This window comes from Rattus rattus, chromosome 15 (assembly GCF_011064425.1).
Source record: "Rattus rattus isolate New Zealand chromosome 15, Rrattus_CSIRO_v1, whole genome shotgun sequence".
In the NCBI taxonomy this organism is placed as follows: domain Eukaryota; kingdom Metazoa; phylum Chordata; class Mammalia; order Rodentia; family Muridae; genus Rattus; species Rattus rattus.
Window position 1 is genome coordinate 70,529,743 of NC_046168.1, and position 26,617 is coordinate 70,556,359.

The 26,617-nt window shown below is 48.4% G+C and overlaps 1 protein-coding gene across 1 annotated transcript in view; it reads left to right on the plus strand.

Annotated features, from left to right (window-relative positions):
- The first annotated feature begins 17,369 nt into the window (after positions 1–17,369).
- Positions 17,370–26,617, plus strand: part of Ppargc1b (PPARG coactivator 1 beta) — a 103,666-nt gene continuing 94,418 nt past the window's right edge. Inside the window, exon 1 of the mRNA XM_032886226.1 lies at positions 17,370–17,813. Within this exon, the coding sequence (XP_032742117.1) occupies positions 17,736–17,813 (78 nt within the window). The 5' untranslated portion in view covers positions 17,370–17,735. The remainder of the gene's footprint in view (positions 17,814–26,617) is intronic.

The window sequence follows — 26,617 nt, forward strand, 5'->3', positions numbered from 1 at the left end:
AGTAGAAGGTTATATTTCAGATAACCTGGTAAAAATGATTTAGACTAATTACAATGATTTCAAAATGATTTAGACTAATTACAATTGTCTAGAGTGGTAGCAATCATCTTTGGTGCAGTATTTAAGGCTGCAGGCTGGTTTTCTATGTTGGAACCCAACACTCAGAGTAACAGGGCAACATGGAGGAGTTCTGCAGAGTGAGGGCTTTGATGTCAGACCAACTTTGCCCTGAGCCCTGCTGTCCCTTTGCGGTCCACATGGTCATCTGTAGAAGGAGGGTGTGGGCAGAGAGGGTTTGGTGAGTGGCATGTTTAGAGGAGGGCCAGCTCATTGTGAGTGCAGCTCTGGCTGTTCAGGGCAAAGGTACTGGCCAGGGGTGGCACAAATACACATTGTCCCCTGGAAGAGATGCTTCTGTCTACATGGCCAAAGACGGAACTGTAAGAAAATTACTTAATTTTTCTTAGCCTTTCGTTTTTAGATAGGATCTCTCAATATTTTAAAGACAAAATCAAACTCTGTCAAGAGAAGGATTCTGAAAATTATCAAATGCAAGTAAAAGCCATAAAGATGTTCACTTCGAGTGTTGCTTATCATGGAGATGTGACCCTGCCCCACCCCCCAAAAAGTCACAAAAACAAAAGTAGACTGTCAGGACAGAGGACATAGCTCGATGATAGATGGTTGACTGACTAACATGCACAAAGTCCTGTGTTTGAGTCCCAACGCCATACAAACCCCCACAGGTGTGGTCTTAACATGCTGGCAATCCCAGCACTCAGAGCAGAAGCAGGAGGATCAGAAGTTCAAGGCTGGCTGTGGCCTCTTCCCTTGGTCTACCCTCCTCTCTGGGGGTCTCACTTTGCTTTTGCTGTCTTGCCTGCTAAACTTTGACTACTTGCTCACTCTAAAAAACAAATTCAAAGTAATTCTCAGCTATGTATTCATTTCGAGGCCAGCCTGGTCCACATAGCAAGTGCTAGTCTATCTGGGACAACTCCGTGAGGCTCTGACTCACAACAAAGTAAACAAACAAATCAAAAGACAGCAACAAACAAAAATTTAGAAACAATGTTTAGGATACTTTACTTATTGCATGGTGGCCCACAAAGTCTTCAGTAAAGTGTCCAGTGCCTGCCAACATGCGAGATTAGCTAGATGTTTTTGGAGGGTGAATTGAAGCACGGAAACTGGCCTCAACTAGAAAAAAAAAAATCCCCAGGCATCCAATCTCACCTGAGGATCAGAATGTAGAAGGGAGTGTAATGACCTGAAAGGGAGGTCCCAACATCCTGTGAAATAAAATCGGACACAGAAGAGTCTGTGCACTGTTAACTGTATGCTAGTTAAAATAGGAAAAACAAACAACAACAAAAGAAAACGCTTGCCCTCCTCTAGGTGGTGAGTTGAAGGAGTTCCCCCTTTGATTATTCATGCGATACACTTCTCTTTCATCAGCTTCTACTGCTTGTAAAATTAAAAATGATGTGAGATGCTAGACGAGCTTGAACCGAGCTTATCGGATCTGACCAGTTGCTAAAGAAACTGAGCTGGAGGTCAAGCAACATTGTCAAGGTCAAGCCGAGCCTGAGCGGTACATTGATTTATAGCCAGTTCCATGACCTTTCCACTTGACCAGGAGAAAACACCTCCCTGGCAGTGTTGAGTGCTTCTAATATAGAGCAGGGGAGATCTGAAGGACTGGGCCTTGCTGTCAACCCCCTGCCTTCTCCCTCACTCCCTCTCTCTGTTTGTAGAAGACAACCTGGGAGAGCCCCTGGCTGGTGAGATCTATCCCTCTTCTCCCATTTCAAAGGATACTCGCTCACCAGGATTCTTTTGCACCCCAGCTTGGTAACATGACCTTGGGGCAGAATGGGCTGAGAAGCCTCCTGCAGACTGAGCCAGTGTAATCTCTGCCTCACTTGTGCAGATAACAATTTTTGTAAAGGTGTCTGTTGTGTGATCAGGGCACCGAGAGTGGGAGATGGAGATGCCAAGTGACAATCGAGGAACTGAAAGGGCCCTTAGAGATCGCCTAATTTATGCTGGATGACTTAGGAAACTGAGGCATGTGTGTGTTAGCCAGCCAGGGCCAGAATCCAGGGGGCTTTCGTTTCTTAAGCATTTCTTCATCCCGTTCTTTTCAGCTCCTCCTTCTTCCCCCTCTTAGGCCCATGGACCACACATCCCTAGCTGATCTTTCAGTGTATGATGTGTTTCATGGGGCCAGCCCCTTGAACCATCCTGTAATATAAGCCTATGAGTCACCATGAAAGAATGTTGAGGTAGGATAGGAGCTGGATCTGACTGTCGGGTGGCAACTGTAACCTTCTGGCTGCTGCATGGAGAGGAACCAGCACCGTCAAGGGGAGCATGAAGGAGTCTGTTGTGACTTGAAGCAAGAGGGAGGCAGTAGACCATGTCTGAGGCAATAGCAACAGACACGGAAGTCATCAGTGAGAGTCCCTATGACGTCCTTGAGTCACATCCAATTCCTTCTTTGCCACCAAGTCAGTAGTCACCCGTCTAATGCCTAGCTTGGGCTTGCATTTGGTAGGATTCTTTTAGGTGTGGTTGTGTAGGGACCTAACTCAAACCAGTGCTCAAATCTGTTTGTTGCACAGCGTCATGTCAGGCATGTGGTAGGTATTTGGTGAATGAATGCGTGCATGAATGAACGACTCTTGACTTCTGGACCATTGTTATTTCTACCGCACATAATTCTGACTTTAAGCCTAAATTCCATAATCCTAAATATGTTTTAAGTCCATCTATTCCCATTTGTTCTCAACTCAGGAATCCCCTATAGGACGTACTTGGCAAACACCAATTCAGGCTGCCTTTGAAATTCTCCTGAGACAGGAAAATTGCCTGAAAGAATTCAGGGCTGGTGAAATGGTTCATCAGGTGACAGTGCTTGCTACCGAGACTGACAACCAAGAATTCCATCACTGAGATCCACACGTAGAAGAACAGAACCAACTTCTGAAAGTTGCCTTTTGACCTCCATGTGTGCACCCAACCCATCATGTGAGAGTTTCCTGGTGCTACTTTGCAGCCAATCTGCTCGCCCCACACCTGACCTTTATTTTTTGGTAATGTAAGTTGCCTTTTCTAAAGTTCCATTTAAATAGACTTCTAAGTACTACATAGACTTCTGCGCCTGGCCTATTTCACTTATTGAGATTCATCTGTGCTGTTGCATGTATGTTGCTAGTATGTTGCTCTATTGTTGTGGGATAGTAGTTGATTGAATGGACGTACCACAATTTGTTTACTCATTCACCAGCTAAAGGGCTAGCTTCCAGCTTTTGACTATTATTAATAGGGAAACTATGAGAATTTTCTCACAACACACATCTTTGTGTAGACATTGTCTTAGTTTGCTTCCATAAATACCTAGCGTGGGATGTCTGTGTCCTATAGAAGATGTGTATCTAATTTAATTAGAAGCTGCCAAACTACTTTCCAACATGTTTATAGCGTGTTTCACTGCCTACGAATGTCACAGAGGAGTTCGAGTTGTCGCGCAGTACCACAATCAGCACTGCCAGTTTATGGTCATATTCACCACAGAACAGTGCCGCACTGCTTTTCAAGTGTGCTAATATTAGATCTGGAGCATTTTCCCATGTGCTTATCAGCCATTCATATAAGCTATGAGCTGTAGTTATGTGTGCATGTGTGCATGTGTGCATGTGTGCATGTGTGTTTGGAGGTCAGGGAGTTGAAAACAGGGTCTCTCTCATGCATGCCCCGCAAGTGCTCTGCCCCTGGACTATATTCCCAGCCCTAACCATAGTTATGAAGCAGTTCCTTTTTCTGTTAGAAATGTCCAAACTCAGCCGGTCGCGGTATAATCCCAACATTTGGGAGCTGGAGGCAGGGCCCAGCCTTGGCTTCATAATAAGTTCAAATCCAGCCTAGGCTACATGAGACAATGCCTCAGAACAAAGGGAGGAGAGAGAGGAAAGGAAAGAGGGATGAAATTGCCAAGTTCTGTCTGGGCCTACACTTACCTATAATCCCGGCACTTAGAGGCCAGTCTGGCCATAGGAGACACTGCCTGAGAAATAAACAAACAGGCAACGAGATGGATGGCTCTCAGCAAGTAAATGTACTTGCCACTCAAGCCTGAGGACCCTAGTTCCATCGTTAGAAAAACCGTGAGAGAAACCGCTTCTGGTTTGCACATGCGCAATGTAGCACCTACGTCCCCATCACATACCCTCATACTTATACTAATAAAAAACAGAGCTTAAAAATAAATTAGCAAACAAAAAAAATCTCTAGGCTCTCTATTGGTCCGTTTCAGTCGACAAATGTTTACAGACCACTTTCTCTGTCCCACATCCTGTCATATGTGTGAAGTCTCGCCACCAAGATCCATTGCTGGTCCTGTTTCATCACTTCCTTGGATGGGGGTGGGGTGAGGGTGGGGGTGAGGGTGAGGGTGAGGGTGGGGGTGGGGGAAATGGATACTTCCAAGAGTTTTCTCTCAGTGCATCTGGACGTGGGAGGTAAGCCCAGTGAAGGGGAAAATGAGGAAAAGCGTCTACAAGCCAGGGGGTGATGGTGGGGACTGGAAGCTGGGGTGTGCTCAGGGGACTTCCAGTGGCATCAAGAGACTCAATCAACTATTTGCTCATTGAATGCTCACACAGCATCCTCTATGAGCCGGGCAGTGCTTCCTGGTGGACCACCATGGCCTATACACACAGCCTAGAGGATCCCACCAAGTGAGCTTCCTTTCCTTGCAGCAACTCGCTTTTGTTAAATCCACTTAGTTACGAAGATTAAAAGACACCTACACAGGCTTCTGTTGCTTGTAAACGTTATATATAATGTTACACAGACACTTTATTGTGATGTTTAAATTAAATATGTATTTATACAGTTCTTTCCCCCATGGGATTTCCTCATTTAAGCTGTATGATCCACGAGAGAGCTCAGGATTGCTGTCGTTGAATCTGAGAGCCAGGGGACTAAGAACTGGACCAAAGGCACTCGATGTAGGTGTCTGAATCCAAATCTTGGGTCTTTAAGTTAAACGACTACACTGAGTTGTCTAAAGTACCACTGGTATATTTTTAGTACAGTTTTAGGATTAAAATACTAACCCTAATCAGTTAAAATTAAGGTCCAAGGGATTATGGTTTGGATTATTACCCAGGTTTTTCTAGAAAGCTCCCGAATCCCTGTTTGACCTAGGAAACCGCCCCGGGGCTTGGTGGAAAAGACTCAGAGTGAGTCAGAGCCCCAGCCGAGGCTTCCTGATGTGGCTGCGAGAGCCTGGTCTCTGGGCCACTTCAATTGTTTGATCAATCACTGTTTATTTATTGAGCTCACGAGCTTTGGGAGCAGTGTGTACAGCTTCAGGACAACGTGTCAAGGGCACAAGTCCCAGCTCTGTCACTTCTGAGAGAAGGCTATGGCGAGCAGCCTAGTCTTCCGGGTCTCAGTTTCCCCATCTGTGAAGTGAGGAATAAAAACAGCACCAAAACTCGACACAACTGCCACAAGTCCTAGAGACGCCTAGAAAACCCTTCCCCTGAGCTCTGCGCTATGCTGTTTATTAAATAACAAAGGAGTACAAATACTTAGGTCCCTGTTGAGTCTGCAGTACCAGTGGGCAAATTACATGAGGGCTGCTTTTTCTATTTAGTAATTTTGCTAAATAGAAGGGTTTTTTTTATAATGAAGATCAACTTAAAGAAAAATCTTAGCAGAGAACATTATTTCCAAAACCTAATCTCAACAAATATATTGTTTCTATTTCTCCATCTTTTTAAATTCAAAGGTCTACCCTCATTTTGGAATTTCATTAAAACCATTTATTTTTTAAGAACTTAACTACATTAAGTGTACATTGGGGTGGGGGGTTTTTCTTTCTTTCTTTCTTTTTTTTTTTTTTAATAAGAACATCTAACTCTGAAACTAGGTAGGTTGACCAGGCTGGCCTCGAACTCACGTAGATCAGCTTGCCTCTGCTTGCAGAGTGCTGAGACTAGAGGATGTGTGCCACCAAGCCTGAGAGATTACGTTCTATATAATCCACAAAAACCACTAATGGTTTGCTATGTAGACTGGACATCACCGAAGTCCTATAAAGTACCACATTTTACAGATGAAGCCCCAAGGCTCAGCTTATCCCAACACCTTGCCAACATCTGCATAGTTCATGCTTCTTTTATTGCTTTATGCAAAACATTACCCCCAGTAAAGCTCTCACCATAAACACACAGGAACTTAAGCCTATGTAAACCTGGACATGGTAATCCCAGGGCTCCTACAGGGAGAAAATAAAGACAGGAGAACTGCTAGAAGCTGCAGTCTGGCTGGTTTGAAGATCACAGTGATGAACCTCAGAGACCCTGTCTCAAATAACGGAGACATGTGAGGTTGGGGATCCTTTGACCTCCACTTGTACAAGTTGGCACAAATGTGTCCACACTCACGATAACGCACACAGCGCACGTATACATGTACACATTTACATAGGACTTGCTCCCAAATTAAGTGACTTAAAAGCCATAGAGCTGGAGGTATATAGCTTAGTGACAAAGCACTTCCTTAGCATTTGTGAGAGTCTTAAGTTTGACTCCCCAGCATGAACGAAAAAATGAATGAATGAATGAATGAATGAATGAACAGATTTTATTTTGAAAAGCCATTGTCACTACCTACTTGCAGTTTGAGCAGGGCTGTACAGCTGGTTTCTATGGTTCTGCGTAGCACTGTCTGGATAGCAGGCCCACAGTTAGATGGCCCAGAGTGAGCTTATTCAGATGCCTATGTCTCAGCAGAGGAGGCTAACAGGACTTAGGGCCTCTTCTGCATGGTCTTTCCATGGTGACTGGCCTCCCAGAGAGCAAAATCACACGTAGCCCAAGAATGAGCACAACACATCTTCTGTTGCATTCTCTGGATCCAAAGCAAGTCATAAGGGCTGCTCAGATTTATAGAGGCAAGAAACAGATCTACTTTTGATGCCTGAAGGAGCAGTTCCCCCTTAGCTGGGTGGAATGGGACAGCTATTGTTCCACATACCTGTTCGTCCTGGGAATGCTTTACCTGGAAAGATTTTTTTCTCACACATTTTCATGGGGGATCCTAAGAGAAGGAAGAGAGGCTGAAAGGGCAGCAGACTGTTGTACGCTAAGGCAAGTGACTTCTGCGTGACACCCGTCTAAGCACTGGGCATGTTTAAGTCTCTTTCCCCCACATTCTACTTTCTCTTTGCAAAGGAGGCTGGATCTGTCGCTGCATCACACGGTTTAATAGGGGAGCCCTCAGCTGTGCTGGGGCCAGCCTGCTCAGGACTTCTGGGTAACGATAAAGTCAGCAGAATCATGAGGGCTGGGGGCATCAGGGGCACATGGAGAAAACAATTTGCTGTCTCCCACGTTTCCTAGGATTTCGTACAGATGAAAAGATCACAGTGTTTAGTGTTCCCCCTGACACATAACCTGTCTTTCCTTGCTAAGTCTGCCTATGCCTACCTTCCTGTGTCCTGTCCAATTCAGTATTGTTCAGAGCACACTCCAAATTTATGATTACCCTCTCTGACACGTGATGTGTTGGTTTGAATATGCTAGGTCCATAGGGAGTGGCACTATTGGGAAGTGTGGTGGCTTAGTCAGAGCTTCTATTCCTGCATAAAACGTCATGACCAAGAAGCAAGTTGGGGAGAAAGGGTTTATTCAGCTTACCCTTCCATGTTGCTGTTCATCACCAAAGGAAGTCAGGACTGGAACTCAAGCGGGTCAGGAAGCAGGAGCTGATGCAGAGGCCACAGAGGGATGTCTTTTACTGGCTTGCTTCCCCTGGTTTGCTCAGCTTGCTTTCTTATAGAACCCAAGACCACCAGCCCAGGGATGGCACCACTCACAATGGGCTGGGCCCTCCCCCCTTGATCACTAGTTGAGAAAGTGCCTTACAGCTGGGTCTCATGGAGGCATTTCCTCAACCGAGGCTCCTTTCTCTGTGATAACTCCAGTTGTGTCAAGTTGACACACAAAACCAGCCAGTAGGTGTGGTCTTGTTGGAGGAAGTTTGTCATTGTGGGAGTGGGCTTTTAGACCCTCCTCCTAACTATGTGGGAGCCAGTCTTCTCCTGTTTGACTGTAGAACGAGATGGAGAACTCTCAGCTCCTCCAGCATCATGATGGCCTGGACACTGCCATGCTTTCTGCCTTGATGCTAATGGACTCAACCTCAGAACCTGTACACTAGCCCCAGTTAAATGTCCTTTATAAGTGTTGCCTTGGTCATGTTGTCACTTCCCAGCAATGGAGACCCTAAGACCCTCAAGCAAGCTGTTTTTCTTCGTGGAGTATCAGCTTCCTCCTCAGTACCAAGAGCCTTCTACTTAAACCATAGACACGCGGTTCACTCCTCATTTGGTACCATCTTTCCCACTGCAGGCTCTGTGTTGTGGCTCAAGGGAGGCCATGGGTAGCGCAGCAAGGGGCTCCTGCTACTGCTAGTACCTTTCTTGTCATGTGAACGAGCCAACGAGATCATTTTCAAAAGTTTAACTTACATCAGATTGTCAGGGCAGGTATTCGAGGAGATGAGCTGTAAGCGGAGGATGATGGATATGAACAGGCTCTGAGGGATTGTGATGAGGGAAGGAAGGGTATTCCAGGGCAAGGGAATATGGAGAGCGAAGGCTACAAGACAGGAGACAGTCTAATGCTGGAAACTGAACGGTGCCCATGGGTAAGGGCATCTTCTACAGACTGTGGAGAATCCTACAAGCATTCTACAAGTGGTTGTAAAAATGTTCTCATATCCTTTATCTTGGGGGATCCTCAAAATAACTGCAGAAAGGACTGAGACACAATGCAGGTATTAATTTTGCGTTATGAACCGTCTTTGCAGAGTTTCCCCCAATGGCCTTGCTCACCTTCGGAGCTTGAATTTCGTTTGATGTGTCTCCATTATTCATTGCTTTTCATGATTGGAATATTTTGGGAGCCAGAGACATCTTTATACATATCTTTCTACAGCGATATTTAATTCCTGTTAACTTTTCAAGTGTGCTGATTTTTATATATCCTTGTAAGAGACATTGGGTTAAATTTACCTTGCTGTGTCCCTGTCTACTCTTGTTGTCAGAGTAAAGCTGATCTCAGCGAAGAAGGTAGCAAGTGTCCCCTCCTCTTGCTTCTCTAGAAGAGATGAAGAATTGCTGTTAAGACTTTACCTGTGAGATGAAATTGAGCAGTCAGGCTATGCAGATCTGGCCCCTCCTAATTGGATAAATTAAAAAAAAAATGGAGTTCAGAGGGCTGTGTGCACGCTAGGCAAGTGTGACACCATAAGCCACACTGTGGTCCTAGTGTTTTGAGTGTGAGGGAGTTGTCCCCCCTCTTTGAGACAAGGTCTGTGTGGGTCAAGCTGGCCTTGAACTTGCGACCCTCTTGACTTTTCCTCCATGTACCACCATGCCCATCACTGTGTGGGCAGCTTTTTTGTCACCAGTTGAAGCTCTTGTTTCAGTCCTGTGGGAAGCTTCCATTCTTCTTGAATCAGTTTCAGAGCACTGTGCTGTGTAGGAAGTTGTCTATTTTATTTGTTTTCTAATTGCTCTAACCTTTTAAATCTCAGTTAGGTTGGTAGTCACGCCCCTGTCACACTGCTAGCCAATCTAAAGTTTTGTAAATTTTTTTGGTCCTTTCAGAACAACAGTTACTGATTTTGTGATTTTTCCCCCCATCCTATTTTTCCTAATATCTGCCCAATTTTCAATATTTCTACCCTTCTCTTCTGTTTTAATTTACGCTTCTTCTTCTAGTGTTTAAGGTAGTGAGATCATTAGTTGGGACATTATTTGAATGAATGTTTTATACACTATATTTTGATCATCCCCCCTCTATTCTGCAATGCTCTCCCCCCCAGAACCATCCACCCAACTTTCTTTCCCCATCTGTTAGTAGTCTTTGCTCACAAACCCTGGTTTAGGAGTCTGTGTAAACCCTCTCAACCATTAGATTCACAAGGCATGTAACTCAATTCTGGCCAATAAGAGCAGGGAATGGCTAAGCAATGAACTTTTGCCCCAGACTGAAACAACCAGTGAACTCAAGGCTTTTGGAGGGACTAACCAGAGGACTGCTCTGCTAGATTTGCCAAGTGGATTGGACCTTGGCCTAGAATGTAACACCCTGACATCCACAGTAGCAACCACAGAGGAAGCCAGAGCTGAGGGATAAGAATCCTGACAATTCTCCCTTTGGAGTGTTTGCTATGTAGGCCAGTAGAAGCCAATTTGCATAAGGTTTTCTCTTCCTTGCAACTGAAGAAGTCATAGCTAATGTTGTCCCCCTAAATTTAGCAGCGTGTCAGGCACAAAGTAGGCTGTTTACAAAGGGATGATAAATGAACTCCAAACAATGTAACATGATGGATGCTTACCAGGCTCCTCTGTGCAGATCTGACTTGGTTGTGTATTAGAAGACCAAGGCTCAGAATAAGCATCTCACAGGCCTTTGATGGTTTAACAAGTCATTCTCACTAATTTTTTTAAAGCAAAATTCACATATTCTTTAGTAATATAGCTAGTACTAAATAGTCATTTGGAGAAAACAAATCCAGCACCACAAGGGATCCATGGTTATAAAGCAAGTCGATGGCACATTTACATAGGGTACGTGAGTGTCACGGTACATGTGTGTAGGTCACACGACAGCTTGGGGGGCTCGTGGGGGTGAGTTCTCTCTTTCCACCACGTGGGTCCTAAGGATTAGGTGTAATTTGAAATAGTTTACAATTTAAAGCGAAGCAATGAAATGAGTGTGGTTGTTCCCTTTCCAACTTGCCCCCCTCCCCTTGTCCGTGGGATTCTTGAGGAAGTTGGAGAGAGATGCTAGTATCCATGATACTCAGCTGCATGGAGGACTCACTATGCTTCGATCCTCGTGGTGCTGTGTCATACCCTGAGGTCATGCTCTTCCTCTGGATCCTGTAGTCCTCTTGGCTGCTCTAGAGCCGAGGAGATTCCTCCTCATATAAAACACTCCTGGGGTGGCCTACTGACCTGGATTCTCCTCTCAGCATCCTGACTCGAGCTGCCTTTGCTGCCAAAGTATGCATGGCCCAAATGACTTCTCCCACTAACAGGAATTAGAGCATCTCACTGTCAGGGCTGAAGCCCTGGAGAGATGCCTGTGGCAGGAAGATGGGATAGCTGGTCCAGTTCAAGACCATCGTTGTGCAGACTGAGAGTCGAGTCTTCAAGGAGAAAAGTGATTTGTCTTAACTGGTCCTCAGCCCTCCAAGTTTTCAGTGAAGGACCCATGACCTCTCCTGACTTGTCTGGTGACTCTTCACCCCTGCACGTGGTAGGACCCAGAACCCTGAAACACCTGACAACAAAACCTGAAAGTGACCACTATTAGGCCTGTAGCAGGTATCAGGCGCCTGGGAGGATATACAAGTTGTGTTGAGTCAAAATCTGTAAAAACATCATGCTGTGGTTTTCCTGTCTTTTGAGTCAGACTTAATCCCTTCTAAATGAGCACTGCTAATTCCTTAGAGCAATAAATATTGAGTACAAAGTCTTCTGTAACATGAACTCGACTATACAAAGCTTTAGGTCAAGTTGGAGACATAGGATAATCTTCCAGGAGTGATTTCCCCAATACCCCAGGCCAGCAAATGACAGTACTCAGCTATCCTTTTGGTCATTTCATGTATATGATTATTTACACATATTAAACTGAATCTAAACTGTGTTGCCTTTTAATGTCAAGTACTATCTCTTTAAGTGTTGCATTCTGATGTATACATATATTATTCTAATATAGACAAATATTGGTTATATATTTTTATAACATCATTTTTTAATATATACATATATTTGTTTTGAGATTGGGTCTCTCTAAGTAACCGTGGTTGTCCTGGAATTTGTGATGTAGACCAGGCTGGCCTTGAACTCACAGAGATCTTCCTGTCTCTGCCTCCTGAGTGCTGGGAGATGTGTGTCACCATGCTCAGTTGGCATAGAGTACATATTGACTAATAACCTAGAAAAGATACCATATCTTTCAGGCCTCTGTTTCCTCACCTATTACATGAACATGAGAAGAATGATGTTCAAGACCTCTGTCTTGAAAACGCATAAGAAGAAAGCATGTTTCTATCTGTTCCCAATTTCTCTAAACTCATGTTTGTTTGGTAGTTTGTTTGTTCTTTTAATTTTTATGCTGATTCAGAGGCCCTTTAGACATCTTTAGCACATGAAAGAAAACTGAACATGAGTTGCTGTTTCTTTCAACTGCATCAGTGAAGCCACAAAGTACCACTGCTGGAAGACAAGGGCATCATCAAACACAAAATGTGCCTTGTTCATCTTGGGCCTTCATAAAAAAGTCAGAGACTTCCACCTCCAACCCTAAGACCTTTAAATGAAATCGTCTAGGTGATCTGGAGCCCTGAACTCTGGTTCTAGCTCTGCTGAAAATAGCTTTGTGATCCAGGTGACATCCTTTGCCTATATAGCCAAACCAGTGACCCTCTACAGTTCCTCATTCAGGGAAAGGCAGAAGGACAGTTTCTGTCCTGGCTTCCTTTAATGGTGGACTATTCTGTAGACATGTAAGCCAAATAAACTCTTCCCCTACTTGCTTTTGCTCATGGTAGGAGTACAAACCCTAAGACCGAAATTGGTATCAGGAGTGGGGTCTTTGTGTGACAGATCTGAGCATATTTTTGGAAGGATTGTGGAAGGGCTTTGGAACTTTGGGCTAGAAGAGCCAGTGAGTGTTGAGAGCTGAGCAGGCTGTTCTGTTGGAATTTTGCAAGGCAAGGGCTGGGAACATAGTTCATGTGGTAGAGCATTGTGCCTGTCATGCATAAAGTTCAGAGTTCCATAGAACTGAAGTAAAATCTTTACTGGGACAGTTGAGGCTGGTCAGCTGGAGCTGCGGGATCAGTGAAGAGACCAGCATGTTCAGACGAGCTGAGATCTTCAGGAAAGTGTGTCCCCAGAGTCAGCACATAAGCTATGTTCAGAGGTGGCCAGGGTTGTAGGAGACCCCAGCATTTTGGAGGTACCAATACAATGGGATGACCACCAAGAACAGCAGCAGCTAAAAGAGAAGTAGTAAGCAGCACCCCTTCATGTCCTCTATATCAACTCCTGCCTCTAGGTTCCTGTCCTGTTTCAGTTCCTGTCCTGGCCTTCTCCAATGAAGAACAGCCAGATGGAAAGTGGAAGCCAAATGAAGCCTTTCCTCCCCATCTTGCTTTGGGTCATGGCGTTTCCTTACAGCAATAGAAACCCTAACTAAGACGGTGACTTTTAGGATGAACTGTGCAAAGGTGCTATTTTTAAAAAGTTCATCTTGGCCTGAGTTCAAACGTTCCTTGGGCACAAAAGCTGAAAAATAGAGCAGCATATGGTAACCTAACTTCGGTCAGAGGCTCACAGAGTTGTGGTGGCTGGCAGGAAACCTCATTGCCTGTTATGACCCACATCCTCCCTCCCTTATGGAACAATAGTTTGCTGAACAGTTGTGTTGGCCAGTGTATGGCCAGGGATGACAGATGCTCTACACACTGGCTTATGTGTACACCAAATACGGTAGCTGGTACACCGCAGGTGCTCATTAAACATCTGTTGAATGATGGGCATCATTGTCACCTAGGGGGACCTATAAAACCCAGGCCTACTTCAGATCTACTAAGTGACAGAGCCCAGGTGACCACCATGTCCTCAAGAGTCTGGGAAACACAGCTGCAGTGTCTGAATAGATCATTCCCCTGTTATCAGACAGAGACATGCCGATGTTTTCCCTTTGAGGCTTTGTGGGTAGAGAGTAAAATATTCAAGTCCCATTGTGTAGGTTCCAGATCTGAGGAGCCTGGGGTGCTCTGGGCATTGGGCTGGGTTGGGTAGGCACCACACTCACTTTCACTATGTTCAAGGGAGGCAAGGCCAATAAAAAGGCGTAGGAGGAAAGAGGTGGAGTCGCATGGAGTCCAAGTCTGGCAACGTTATTGCACCTCCCGTGAAAGTTATAAACGAAGAAATGTGCCTCTGCTCTGGCTTCCTCTGGGTAGCCGGCTGCTTCTTATTCCCTTCAAGGGGGCTATGGCTTGGACCTGGTATATGCCTAGGCTTGGCCTAAGCTGGACCTCTAGGACTTGGGCTGCAGCTAGTCACTTTAACCCCTTCTGCAGTGAGTACTGAGGATTTAGCATGTTCAGAACCCAGAGTGTGCCAGGCGAACGTTCCACCACTGAGCCAGATCTCCAGCTTTAACTGCTTTTAAGCTTGTTTGAGATGTACTAATGGATAGCGTGATTCATCCCATTGAGGGTTGTTGAGGGATTAGCGGCGCCACGGCTCAGAAGCACAGAAAACGGGAGGCTTGGTCTGCTAGAAGCTGGCAGTACATTTGGGTCAGGGGACTCCGCACAGCTTCCCCCAGTGGCCTTTTCATTGACTAGAAGACCAGCAAACAGCAGGGGATGCTCTGCCACCTTCCGTCTCTTGAGAAGTTTTGTTTTTTTTGAGAGAAGGACTCCGCTAGGGTGGCCTCAAACTTGCATTGAGGTCCCTCCTGCCTCAGCCTCTGAGCGCTGGGATACAGGTATGAATTACCACACTAAGCACTTGAGGGCTTTACTCAAGGAAGAACTCCACACTCCCGCAAAGAGGCCCCTGATGTGATTGCCACTGATGAAGGGGCAAGCTCGACTCAGGTGGGGAAGGAGCACCTCAAATGACTTGTCAGCTCCAACCTAATCAGAGGATCGGTGATAAAGTCCTCTAGGTTGGGCATCGGGCAGTATTTCTAACACCACCACCAGAGTTTTCAAAACAAACAGATCCTCTGAACAGTGCAGTCATCCTGCAAGGCCATGGCCAGAGACGGCTGGCTGGGGAGGTGATCCAGTATATCCCTTGGACTATAAAAGGAACAACACCAAAGGCCCAAGCCAAATGGGGACCATCCCAAAGGACTCCAAGTTGATCCAGCAGCAGCAGCAGCCTTAGGAACATTCAAATCCTTGGTGAGAATGAGGAGGGTAACAATGGGGATGGGTGCTTCCTGTCTGCTGGACCAGAGCCAAGCAATTTATTTTGAACACATTGTTTCATTGGACCCTATGTGGAATAATACCAAGCTGTCCCCATTTTGAGGCTCAGAAAGGTTAAGCAAGTGATGCTTTTACCTTTTTGTCATTGTCGTTGTTTTGATTCTGTAAGACAAAGGTCTCATGCAGCCTAGACTGGGCTCAAACATGTTGGGTAGCCAAAGATGACCTTGAATGTCAGATCTTCCTGTCTCTACCTCCCCACTGCTGGGATTTCAATACATGACACAATTCCCAGTTTTATTCCATTTTATGCATGATGGGTACAATGTTCCCAGCCTTATTATTATTATTATTATTATTATTATTATTATTATTAATTATTGACAGCATGTCATGTAATCCAGACTGGCCTATAGCTCCTTATGTATATAGTACACTATAGTTATCTTCAGACACACCAGAAGAGGGCATTAGATCTCATTACAGATGGTTGTGAGCCACCATGTGGGTGCTGGGATTTGAACTCAGGACCTCTGGAAGAGCAGTCAGTGCTCTTAACCACTGAGCCATCTCTCCAGCCCCTATAGCTCCTTATATAGCCAAGGATGACCTTGGCCTCCTAACCCTCCTCCCTTCATGTCTCAAGTGTTAGGATTACAGCATGCGCCATCACGCCAGCAGACTCTTTTAGGTAACAGTAGCACGCAGTTAAGTTGGCACCAGGATTCAGACCTGAATGGAGCACAACGTTTGTTTAAGTGTTGGAGGGAAGGTATTTTCTACTCCTACAAGGGTATTTTCTCCTCCAGGAGCTTAGCACTCCCCCTAAGGTCAGGCCCTGTGCCAAGCACTTTACATATTTTATCTCTTTATCTTCATAACCTCACTGTGAGTAAGTGATTTTACTATTGACATTTCTACAGATGAGAAAGTGAAGGCCTGAGACTGGGCGACTTGCTGGGGTTCAAAACCAGGCAGTCACATTACTGAGCTGCCCAGTGCTGGAACAAGAGACAGTGTGGGCTGGACCAGAACCCAGGACTCCTCGGAGGCTAGCTGTACATTCTCGCTGTTGGCAGCACTGTTCCTTAAAAGCGTGCTGGCCTGAAGCCCAAAGAGTGAAATCACACCCTGCGGTTCTGGGAACCTCAGACTGGAGAAGAAGGAAGCTGCGTCTGTGAGGCTCAAGTCTGAGCAGGTGTGCTGGGACTGTTTCCTCTTCTTGCTGGAAGGAGCCTGCTCGCCCTGGCAGGGTGGGGCAGCCCTCGTCAGTACCCTGTGGGAGCAGGGCGGGAGGCAGGTGTGCCCAATAAACAGGTCTGAGTCTTCCTGCCTTCCAGCCTTTATTCAGCTCCAGTACACCCCCAACCTCCCGCCCTACCTACACCCCTACCTACACCCCCAACCCCCCCAACCCCCCCCCCGCGCACACACCTAGATGCCTGCCTGGCAAGCAGGGAAGTGATGAGAGTTCAAGGTTGAAGTCAGAAGGTGTGCTTCCTGGCTCTGGTTCAGGCCTCTCCTGGTGTGCATTCCTGACCTTCAGCTCCCTCATGTGTGTAGTGGTGGTGGTAGTGGCGGGGAGGCAAAACCTTCCAGCCTTTTCAGTCAACACACTATTTATTAACCGCCTCCGGTAAGCTGGAGAAATAGCCAAAGCGAAGTTTAAGCCCGGCTTCATGCATCTTAGACTCTAGCAAGGACAGACTGACTCAGATCAAGTCTTCATTGAAGCCAAGGTACTAGGGCGGCTGAAACACTTCGAAGGGAAGGGTAGCATAGGCTTGAGGTAGGAGAGCAACAAATGGCACTCACAAGGTTGGTGCGTAAGGATGCCCTAAAGATGCCATTCTTTGGAGAATAGCTGATTGGCATGGCAGCTCCTTTTCAGAAGGGTCACACTAAGAAAGCGGAGAAGACCAATGGGCCCTGGAGGCTGACAGAAGCTTAGCCAATTCTAGACACTGGGCTACAGTAAAAGACATGATTGAAAATTTTTTTCAACGGGGGTTATTGGCTGGGCCTGGGGGAGAGAGATGTTAGGCTTAATAGGAAATAGGGGGGAGGGTGCTTCAAAGAAAACAGGAATGCCACCCTCTCTGAGGAGCCTTCTCTGATTTCTCCGCCGCCTTTGACCTGTGAGAGTCTCCCTCCCTCCCTGGCCTTGCAGTCTGGGTAGAGAGAGAACTTAGGCCTCCGAAGATGTCTCTTTTGCTGTTGCGGAGTACTGCGGCTTCAAACGCGGTTCTAAGCCTCCTGGAGCCTCAGTTTCCCCAGCTGTGTAGAAGCAGGTTGTCTGGCAAGGGCCCGCCCAGCGCTAACGCAACGTGATTCGCTCTAGCAGTAAGGAGGGGGTGCCCGCATTGCTGCGCAGGCACCAGGCTGCTGGCCCGGGCACCGCCACCTGGCTGCCGGCGCTTTTTTTCCCTGCGGGGGGCTGCGAGACCTGGTCGCCGCGGCAGACTCTGAGCAGGAAAAGCGGGGGGTGCGACCCCAGGCTCTCGCGGCCCCGCCCCCGCAGCCAGCCCGCCTGCCGCAGCCGGGGGCCCGAGCTCCGCCCTCCACCCGCCCGCCCGGCTGCCTCCTCCCTCCTCCTCGCTCGCTCTCTCGCTCGCTCGCTCCCTCCCCCGGGCGGGCTCGGCGCTGACTCCGCCGCACGCTGCAGCCGCGGCTGGAAGATGGCGGGGAACGACTGCGGCGCGCTGCTGGATGAAGAGCTCTCGTCCTTCTTCCTCAACTATCTCTCTGACACGCAGGTACTGCCAGCTGGGAACGCAGGCCAGGGACTAGGGTGCAGAGCCGCGGGGCTGCAGCCGCAGCTGCAGAGGAAGGGGTGCAGCGGTGGGCGCACCGGGGCGATCGGGGGGTTCAGGCTGCAGAGCCCCCCCTTCCACGTGCCTTGCCCTGCGCTCCGTTACAGTCGTAGCAAGCTGCAGGTCGTCGGCGCATGCTGTAGCATTGGGGGATACAGCTAGGGCCACCTAGAGTCTACTGTCCTCCACCGGCAAAGTTGAGGGGTACTACGATTCCTCTGGCAGGTAGAATCCAGCCAGGGTCGGGGGATCCCTAAAGGCTGGCTCTGGGTGTTGTAGGCGCGTCCTCGGCGCCCGGCACTTGCTGCCGTACTTTCACGTGCACTTGTGGCGGGGCTAAGGGAGGTGATCGATAGCCCTGGAGTCCCCTCGTTCTCCAGCATCGGGTACCCTGTAGCCCCCCACCTGCTCCGGCAGCGCAGAGTTTCCTGTCAGTTGCTGGCTAGGGGGATAGGGGTCGGCGGGGCACGTGGACATGCGGGCGGAGATTGCGTCTTCCAGCTCTCACTATCCGGAGGAGACCCGCTAGGAAAGAGCAAGGCAGGATCCGGGCGGAAGGACTATCTCGGGGGTGCCTGGGTCCCCCTGCGGCGCGCGGCCCCGGCGCGCGCTCCACGATGCAGGGGGAAGGGAAGGTGAGGCGGCGTCCCGGGCTCTGGCTGAGACTGGGAGCCTCACCGGCTACAAGCGCATGACAGGAGTGTGCCCTGGTGTTTGGGAGGGAGGACGAGGAAGCTGCGGTCTTGGAGACTAAAATGGGGGTTTGCTGCTGGGACAAGCAGTTGCGGGGAAATGTGTGCACGCGGCGTGGGGGTCCCCACCTCTTCCTCGGTTTCCCCCAGCCCATGCCTGTTGCAAGCCTAAAGTTTGGCTCCCGAGTTAGGGCTTTTACTCCTGGCTCCTGGCTGTGTGTCCCCGAGAGGCTGGGAATGCGACAGAGCCTGGGAGGAGACCCCGGATGAGGGGACACGCCTGGGTGCGAAGAGGGGCTGCAAGGCGGAAACCCGCGGGACTCGCGGGGACCCGCTGAGTACCTGGTGTGGAAGCGTTTGTGCCGGCCCGTTTTGCATAACACTGGGAGGGAGGGGAAGGGGGGGCGGGAGGTGGGAGGAGAGAGGGAAACTTTGCTTCTGGTTAGAATCTACCAGTCTTTGGGCGGTAGCAGCTGTCATGGGACCGGGTGGGCGGGGAGAGGCTTGCAAGCTGACTCCTTGCAGTGAGACGCGACTTGGAATGGGGACGCCACGGCCGAGACGTTCTGCTCCGGGAAGACTCCTGGTAGCGACTTCAGGCTGGCGACTAGGACAGGCGTCGTGGCGAGGTGTCGCCGAGAGGAAGCCCGCCACGCGCGGGAGACGGCGGTCCATAGCTCTATGCAAACGCCGTGGCGTCCGGGAGCCGCGGGGCCGCGTGGTGTGTGGCTGGCGCGCTCGGGTGGGTTCATACATAGCAGAGGCCCAAGGGGCTGGTGGCGAGTGATCGGGCTTCTTCAGGTCGGGAGGGGTTGTTAATGAGCATGAGCGGGCTGTGCGCGGGTGTGTGTGTGTGTGTGTGTGTGTGTGTGTGTGTGTGTGTGTCCCCTGAGCGTGTGCACACGCCGCGCGCGCCAGGCGCGTACCTTTACCTCTGACGAAACTGCAGTGGAGCTCCCAGCAGCGTCGCTGGGCACGGTCACACGCCCGGTGTTTGTGTCTGCCCAAGGCGGGCCTTAGCCTCAGCACCCCGGGAGTGGACAGCGTGGAACCAGGACAGGAGGTGGTAGGGATATGGGGGTCCCGGACAAGACTTGCACCCCAGATCTTGATTGCTTGGAGTCGTGTCTTTATCTTTACACTTAAGAACCGAGTAGAACAGGCCCAAAAATAGCCAGTGAGACTCCTTCACCCATACCAAGGTTGTCCGCTCTGGATAGGACCCTCGTCTTTAACTCTAGCTTTGGTGTTTGTCTCACCACTAATTAATTGTTTGCCCTTTTAGCCACCAGCCTATCCTACTCAGTAGGTAGTTTCCTTGCTTCACCCAAGAAAATTGGGTAATCAGTTGTCAGCAGAAGCAGTGCAGTGAAAGTTAATTTGGGACGCTTGCTCCCCCCACCCCCTTTTAACTTAATCACGTGACAGGCCGAAGATCTCCGGGTGATCTTTGCCGGGCCAACTTGGGAGATGTAATTGATACCAGGAGCGTTGCAGCCGCCCCTAGAAGGCTCCGAGCTGAGCGGGAATGGGCGGGGCAGCCCGCCGCCTCATTTTACAGTTGGGGAAGAGGCTGTGAGGGGTGAGCTGCTTGTCCACGACCACTCAGCCAGGGGGTGACAGAGCCACCCAGGGCTCCTGACTCCAGGTCCTGTGTGTTACCTCGAAATAGCACTGGACTTGGAGTCAGAAGGCCTGAGTGGAGTCACCTTCCCCGCTCTCTGGCTGGGTGATCCTGGAGCAAGCCATTTTAACTCTCCAGCCGGGCTCCTCCATCTGTCCAATGGGGCCGGTGGTGCTGACGGAGAAGCCAGAGAGAGAGGCCTGCTGGTGGGGTGAGCCGTGTTTGCATGTGAGCCTCAGGCTGTCCTGCTTCTGCCTCCCCAAATCCCTTCCCAGACCCTCCCCTCCCCCTGCCCTCCCCTCGGGAGGGTTGGGGAAAGTGGATTGTCTTTGTCCCCAAAAGATTTCTTCTTGTCTTTGGTGGCTAACCCGTGGCTAACCTAGGCTTAGATTCAAGAGAACTGTTTGAGAGACTTAATGTTTATCTGTTGGGGCTAAAGTAGACATTTATCAGAGTCAGGCTTGTGGAAGTGTCTTGGAAATGTTTGAAGAATAGGTTCCAAGAACCAACCCTGTGCTGTTTTTACTTTTGTTCCGGCTGTACCTCTTGCTTGGTGTGCTTTTGCCCTCCATCCTGCATGGCTTTCTCCCTTAGTAGGCCTTCCTGCCAGCTTGCCCTGATCTCTCTTCTGCCTTTCATGAAGCCAAGTACTTTATGTGTTTGAGTCTATCCAGTCGGATCTAAGTTGAGCCCTTTTTTTTCTCTCTGTGCCCACACGGCACCTGTCAGCATGCTGAGCAATGTCCCCTTGACCAGCTCTTGACGAGGTATGTGGATTACAAGTAGGAGTACAGCTGAGCCTTGCCCAACAAGTGCTTGGGCTGACAGGGAAGACAGCTGGGCGGTGAACATGGGAGAGGACAATGTGGAGGGCTACAGCTGCTAGCAAAAACCTTGACTCCAGAGGCCACGCGGAAAGCCCAGTAAATAAAGGAGTTATTTCAAATCACTTGAAAGCCTGGAGGAACAGTCAGAGTATCAGAGATGACAAGGACATTATAAATCACCAAGTCCAACCCTTATTTAAAAATAATTGTTGGGCGGGGGAAAAAAAAATAAAAATAATTGTTACGCTGGTAGAAAAACACCGCCAAGCCTTGTGACGAGGGAGTCGCGTCTAATATTTTGAATTTGTTTATATTAGCTAATTTTGTATGTGTGTCTGCATGTGTGTGCTGTGGCATGTGTGTGGGTGTCAGAGGACAAGGTGCAGAAGTTTCTTCTCTTCCACGAAATGGGACGTGGAGATTGATCTCAGGTCGTCAGCCTTTGCCTGCTGAGCCCTCTCACTAGCCCAGAAATATGTAATATTATCCAAAGATAGCCGCTCTAGAGTCCTATGTATCTTTAGATGTTTTTCTTTCCTACTCATATAGACCAGTTATTTGGGGGCGGGGTGGGGAAGAAAATAATAAACGAAGTTATTCTGTTATACTAATTTGTAACTTGCAAGCACACTGTTTTGTAACTTGCTTTTTTTTTTCTCCTCCTCACAATATGCTGTGAACATGTTTCCTCATCAATAAATATTGTGCCTAATATCTTAATGGCTGTATAGTATTTCATGGGATGTTGAACCAACACGGATCAATCAGTCCTCTGCTGTCACTCTGGTTTGGTTGCTTGCATTTATCCTATTGTGAGCAACACTGAAACAAATACATTTGTGTCCATGTGATCTTTCCTTCATTTAAATTCCTAGAAGTGAAATTGCTCTGTCAAAGGAACCACGCAGGCATTTGGTAAACACATAAGGAAATCGCCTTCTAGAGAAATTGTATTCATTTACACACTCATCAGCATTGTGTGGAGATGCCCGGCTGGCTATACCCCAGTTATTCATGCCTTTTGTATTCTCCAGTCAAGAATATACTTTGTTACCCTTGTGGTTAATGTGCCTTTCTTTGATGTTCAATGGCTACTCCCTTGCATGGCTCCAGGGACTTAACCTGACTAGGGCGGTGAGGGGATGAAGAAAAGGCAGATTGCTGGAGGAGGCTCTCTCATGGAGAAACCCTCAGAGGCTCAGAGTGTATAATAGACAGTTGTACAGCGAGGTGGAGTTTATTGCAGCCAAATCAAGGAGGTGGGATTATTACATACAGATAAATGAGAAGGTGGGATTTATGGCCCGCTGCTGTACCAAGGGGTCAGGTTTGGCTACCTTGGGTAGACACCATCTCCCTAGGGGAGCAGTCTTCAGACTGTAGTATCTAAAGGAAGAAAACCAGGGTGGACATTTTCTGCACTCACTGTCAACATTCACACTTGGACTCCCAGGAAGGCTTTGCGTGCTTCAGAGCCCCATTCTGACAGGACTAGAGTGGGATAGGGTGGGGCGGGGTCCTTTGCCATTTTCCTGTGGGTCTGAGATGTGTCCCCGCCAACAACTTGGGGCTTCCTATACACCCTGTGTTCAACCCTTTCCGTGGGGAATCACTACTGCTGGTTCCATACAGCACCATGGCTGGGAACTGGTCCTACTTGGCAAATGGATCTTTGTCTCCTCACCACTGTGGGACCCGAGCACACAGAGGGAGAACTGGAGAAATGACCTGAAGTCCCAGTGCTCCTTGATAGGTCTAGGATAGTGTTGCCTCCATTGCCACTGAAGCCAGGGCCAACTGCTGTCCAAGGCAGAGCGGCAGCTGTGCGGAACAGATGCGTTTGCCCACCTTCAGCCTGCGTGAGACTAGGGGCAGGGTAACTTCTTCATCTGAGTACGTCTTGGGGCGTGTTCCCCAGAGGGCAGAGCCCCACTTTCTCTGGCCTCTCTAGCTGAGGCTGGTGGGCGAGCATGGCTGAGAAACCCAGCCTAGCAGTTGGGCCCCTGGGGCTCTTGTTTCCCCCTGGCCTTGGGGCCTCCTCTCTTGAACTGGTGCAGGTCAGCCAGGAACTCCACTACGCTAAGCTATGAGTCATCCTTTTCCTTCCCTCTCATTTAGATGGAGCACTGGCTTGAGCCAGGAGCAGCCCCGCCGATGGGGCCTCGGGCTTGGAAGTGAGGTCATGACAAGAGCATTGCAGTGTTAACAGCTGCCTTCCCTTCTCAAGCAGCAGCAGCAGCATTTATAGAGCGTCCTCCCAGTCACATGTTCTCTGCTGAGCGGTCTGTTGGCACTATTACATCTTTTCCTCACAAAGATGCATACAACCCAGGCACTGCTTAACAGTTCTAAGGATTTCGTGGTCCCTAAGAACTCACTGCCTTACCACTCCACTCACACTGCCTTGGAATAACTGAAGTTATGTGATGACAAGCCCTCACAATCTTAATGCTACCTGAAGACAGACTGCTCTCTGCTTGTGCTAAGGGTTGTTTCTCTGGCACCTTAAACTGATGATGACACACCGAGAGAAGACGGCGTCTAAAAGTTACTTCTGTCGCTCTAGGCCTCAGTTTCTCAGCCTGTGAAACGGGGCTAACACACTCTGTCAGGAATAAAAATAATGGATGTAAAATGAGCATTGACTTGCTTCGACTTGGAATTTTCTCACTGAAGCACTTTTATGGGGCAGGATTAAATTTTGAGCTGGTCCTGTACCTGTCTTTTGGTTGGTCGGTTGGTTGGTTAGGGACTGCACCCAAGGCCTTGGAAAGGCTAGACAAGCATTCTACCTCTGAGCTCTACCCCTAGCCCTCTTTCTGCTTTTTATTTTGAAATGGGGTCTCCTTAAGTTGCTCAAGCTGGCCTGCAGTCAGTCTGTGATCCTCCTGCCTCAGCATCTGGGGTAGCCAGGAGTACAGTGCCCCGAGTCCTGGACTGCAATCATGTTTGTGTTAAAAGAAAAGAGAAGCATCCCTTGAGCTGTGTGAAGGCGATAGGATGCTCACAGCCTGTTTCCCTCTGACTCATCAAGGCAGAGGAGCAGCTCCTAGTCATCTCCTGGACACCTCGAGGATGTGCAATCCTTTGCACTGGGATGACCTTTCTGTTCTCTCTCCTCCTTCTGTCCTAGGTCCTTGTCCAGTCCACAACTAGAGTCCCATAACTGCTACCAGGCTTTGCCACGACAGACAGTGTCTTCTCTCCTTCGCCCTCGGTCTTGGTCACAAGATTGAGAGCAAAACATAGACTTTTCCTGTATAAGCCTGCTTTCCCCTTAACACGCACAGTCTTCCTAGTTGTCTGGGTTCCTCGCCGGAAGTCACAGCTGATAACCTATACACCATGACTGCCCAGAGCTTCCCCCACCCCCTTCACCACACTTCACCACAGGGCTCACCCCTAGTGTCCCACATTCCATGGACTAGGACAAGTGTGTAGTAACGTACATCACAGCACTGCAGGGCTGTCCCTCATCCTCAGAGCCCTCAGCACTGCAGGGCTGTCCCTCATCCTCAGAGCCCTCTGCCCTCGCCTTTCCTTTCCCTTGCTCCTGCTGCTCCAACCACTGGTAGTGTTACTGTGTGCACAGGCTTGCATTTTTCAGAGCATCAGGTAACTACAATCACATAGTATATAGGTGTAAACGGGTAGTGACGAGATTATCACGTTTGTATGCCTTAGCCCCCCTGTGACTTTAAATTCATGGCCAAACTTGAAGTTTGTTGTACAAGGGCATCAGGTCCTTGAAGTTGGAGCATAGGCCCCAGGATTTAACCTGAGTTGTTTACTTGCCCCAAGTTTTAAATCAGGACTTAACAAGCACCATGACCTTGAGCAAATGTCCCCAACCTCAGTCGGTTCTTTTACAAAACTGGGGATAACAGTGTAGTCTTCTGCGGCTAATCCCAGAATGTGCTGGCAGATTTCCTCCAGGGACCTGGTTTCCTGCTGTCCTTTGCTGTGTCCTCGTGTCTGTCTGACCATTTCTATTTACCTGCAAGAGCCCGCTCCCCTGGCTGCGCTGGATATGGACTCTCCCATCTCTAGACCCTAATGGCTTCAGCCCTGTTCTACAGTGTGCTGGGCCTCCTCTGGAATGATCTCCACTGGGTTTGAATCCTGATCTGTGGTTTGTCTGCTGGGAAACCTCCCTAACCACCAGAAGTCACACGAGCTTCCAATTTTTTTTTTTTTAAATTATTACTCTTTTTTTTTTCATACAATATATTTTGATCATGTTTTTTCTCTCTTTCTAATTCTTCCCAGATTACCTCCACCTCCCTACCTGCCCACTTTTGGTCTTTCTATCTCACTTTCAACACCCCTCCCAATAAAAACCTAAACAAAAATTAAACAAAAAGCCCACATAGGCAGTAAACAAATGGAACTTACTTTGTGCCAGCCAGCTACTCCTGAGCATGGGCCCTGCCCAAAGTATGGGTGACACTATTGGAGAGAACTGATTTTCCCTTTGTCATCAGGTATCAATTATGAATAGCTGCTTGTTTAGGGGTGGGAGTCTATGTTCTCCCTCTCAGTGCTGGGACCCCATCTGGCTTGAACCTGTGCGGGTCTTGTGTGTGCTGCTACAATCTCTGTGAGCTCATACGTACATCCAACCTGTTCTGCCTGGAAGACACTATTCCTTTGGGGTCATCCATCCCATCTACTCTTACAATCTCTCCATCTTTTCTTCCACATGGATCCCTGAACCTTGACGAGAGGGGCTCGATGAAGACATCCCATTTAGGACTGAGTGCTCCCAAGTCTCCCCTACTCTACCCATCGTCCAGTTGTGGGTTTCTGTGTTAATTCTCTATGTCCTTGAATACAGAGAAGCCAGACTTGAAGCTTCAAGTGACCAGCCTTCATAGTGCTGGAATGAATTCCCCACACCACTGGAGGAGGAAGGGAATTGTCCATCTCTGCAGTTAGAAACCCTACAGCCAACAACAGCCACACGCCTGAGGAATACATCGATACCATAGTGACAAAAATACCATGGGAATGACCAGTGGCATTTTGATTGGCTTTAAGGCCCACTCCATTAGACATTGCCAAAGTGTCCAAGAGCCCAAGTCTAGATGGTTCACAAGTCATGTGGGGGAGACATACTACTACTATTCTGTTCAAAGAACATAGCAATGAGATAACTCTTTTTTTAAAAAAACATAAGGTAACTCTTAATGACATATTGCCATCCCATAGAGCATCCCATCAGACAGCTTCCTATAAAGAGCAGTTGCAAATCGAACAATAGCATGGGCTTACAGCATCTCGTTTGTCAAGTGGACCAGTGCTACCTTATACAGGCTACAAGCAATACCCTTTGGGAAATTTCTCCTGGATAGTCAACATGATGAAGATGGAGCTTTATCTGTTTCAGTCACCATTTTCTCCTATAGAACAGGCAGGCCCAGTGCACAACAGATGTTCGTGCTTCCACACTATGGTGGAATATGCTGTCTTGGGAGCAGGGCACTCACTGGTTTTCACTGTGTCTTAGAGTTCTGGAAAAAGGCCACTGCCCCTGCTATCATTTTAATATCTTTCTTTCCAGCCAACCTGAGCTTTAAGCCCCCGCCTGAGAACCTGTGCTCT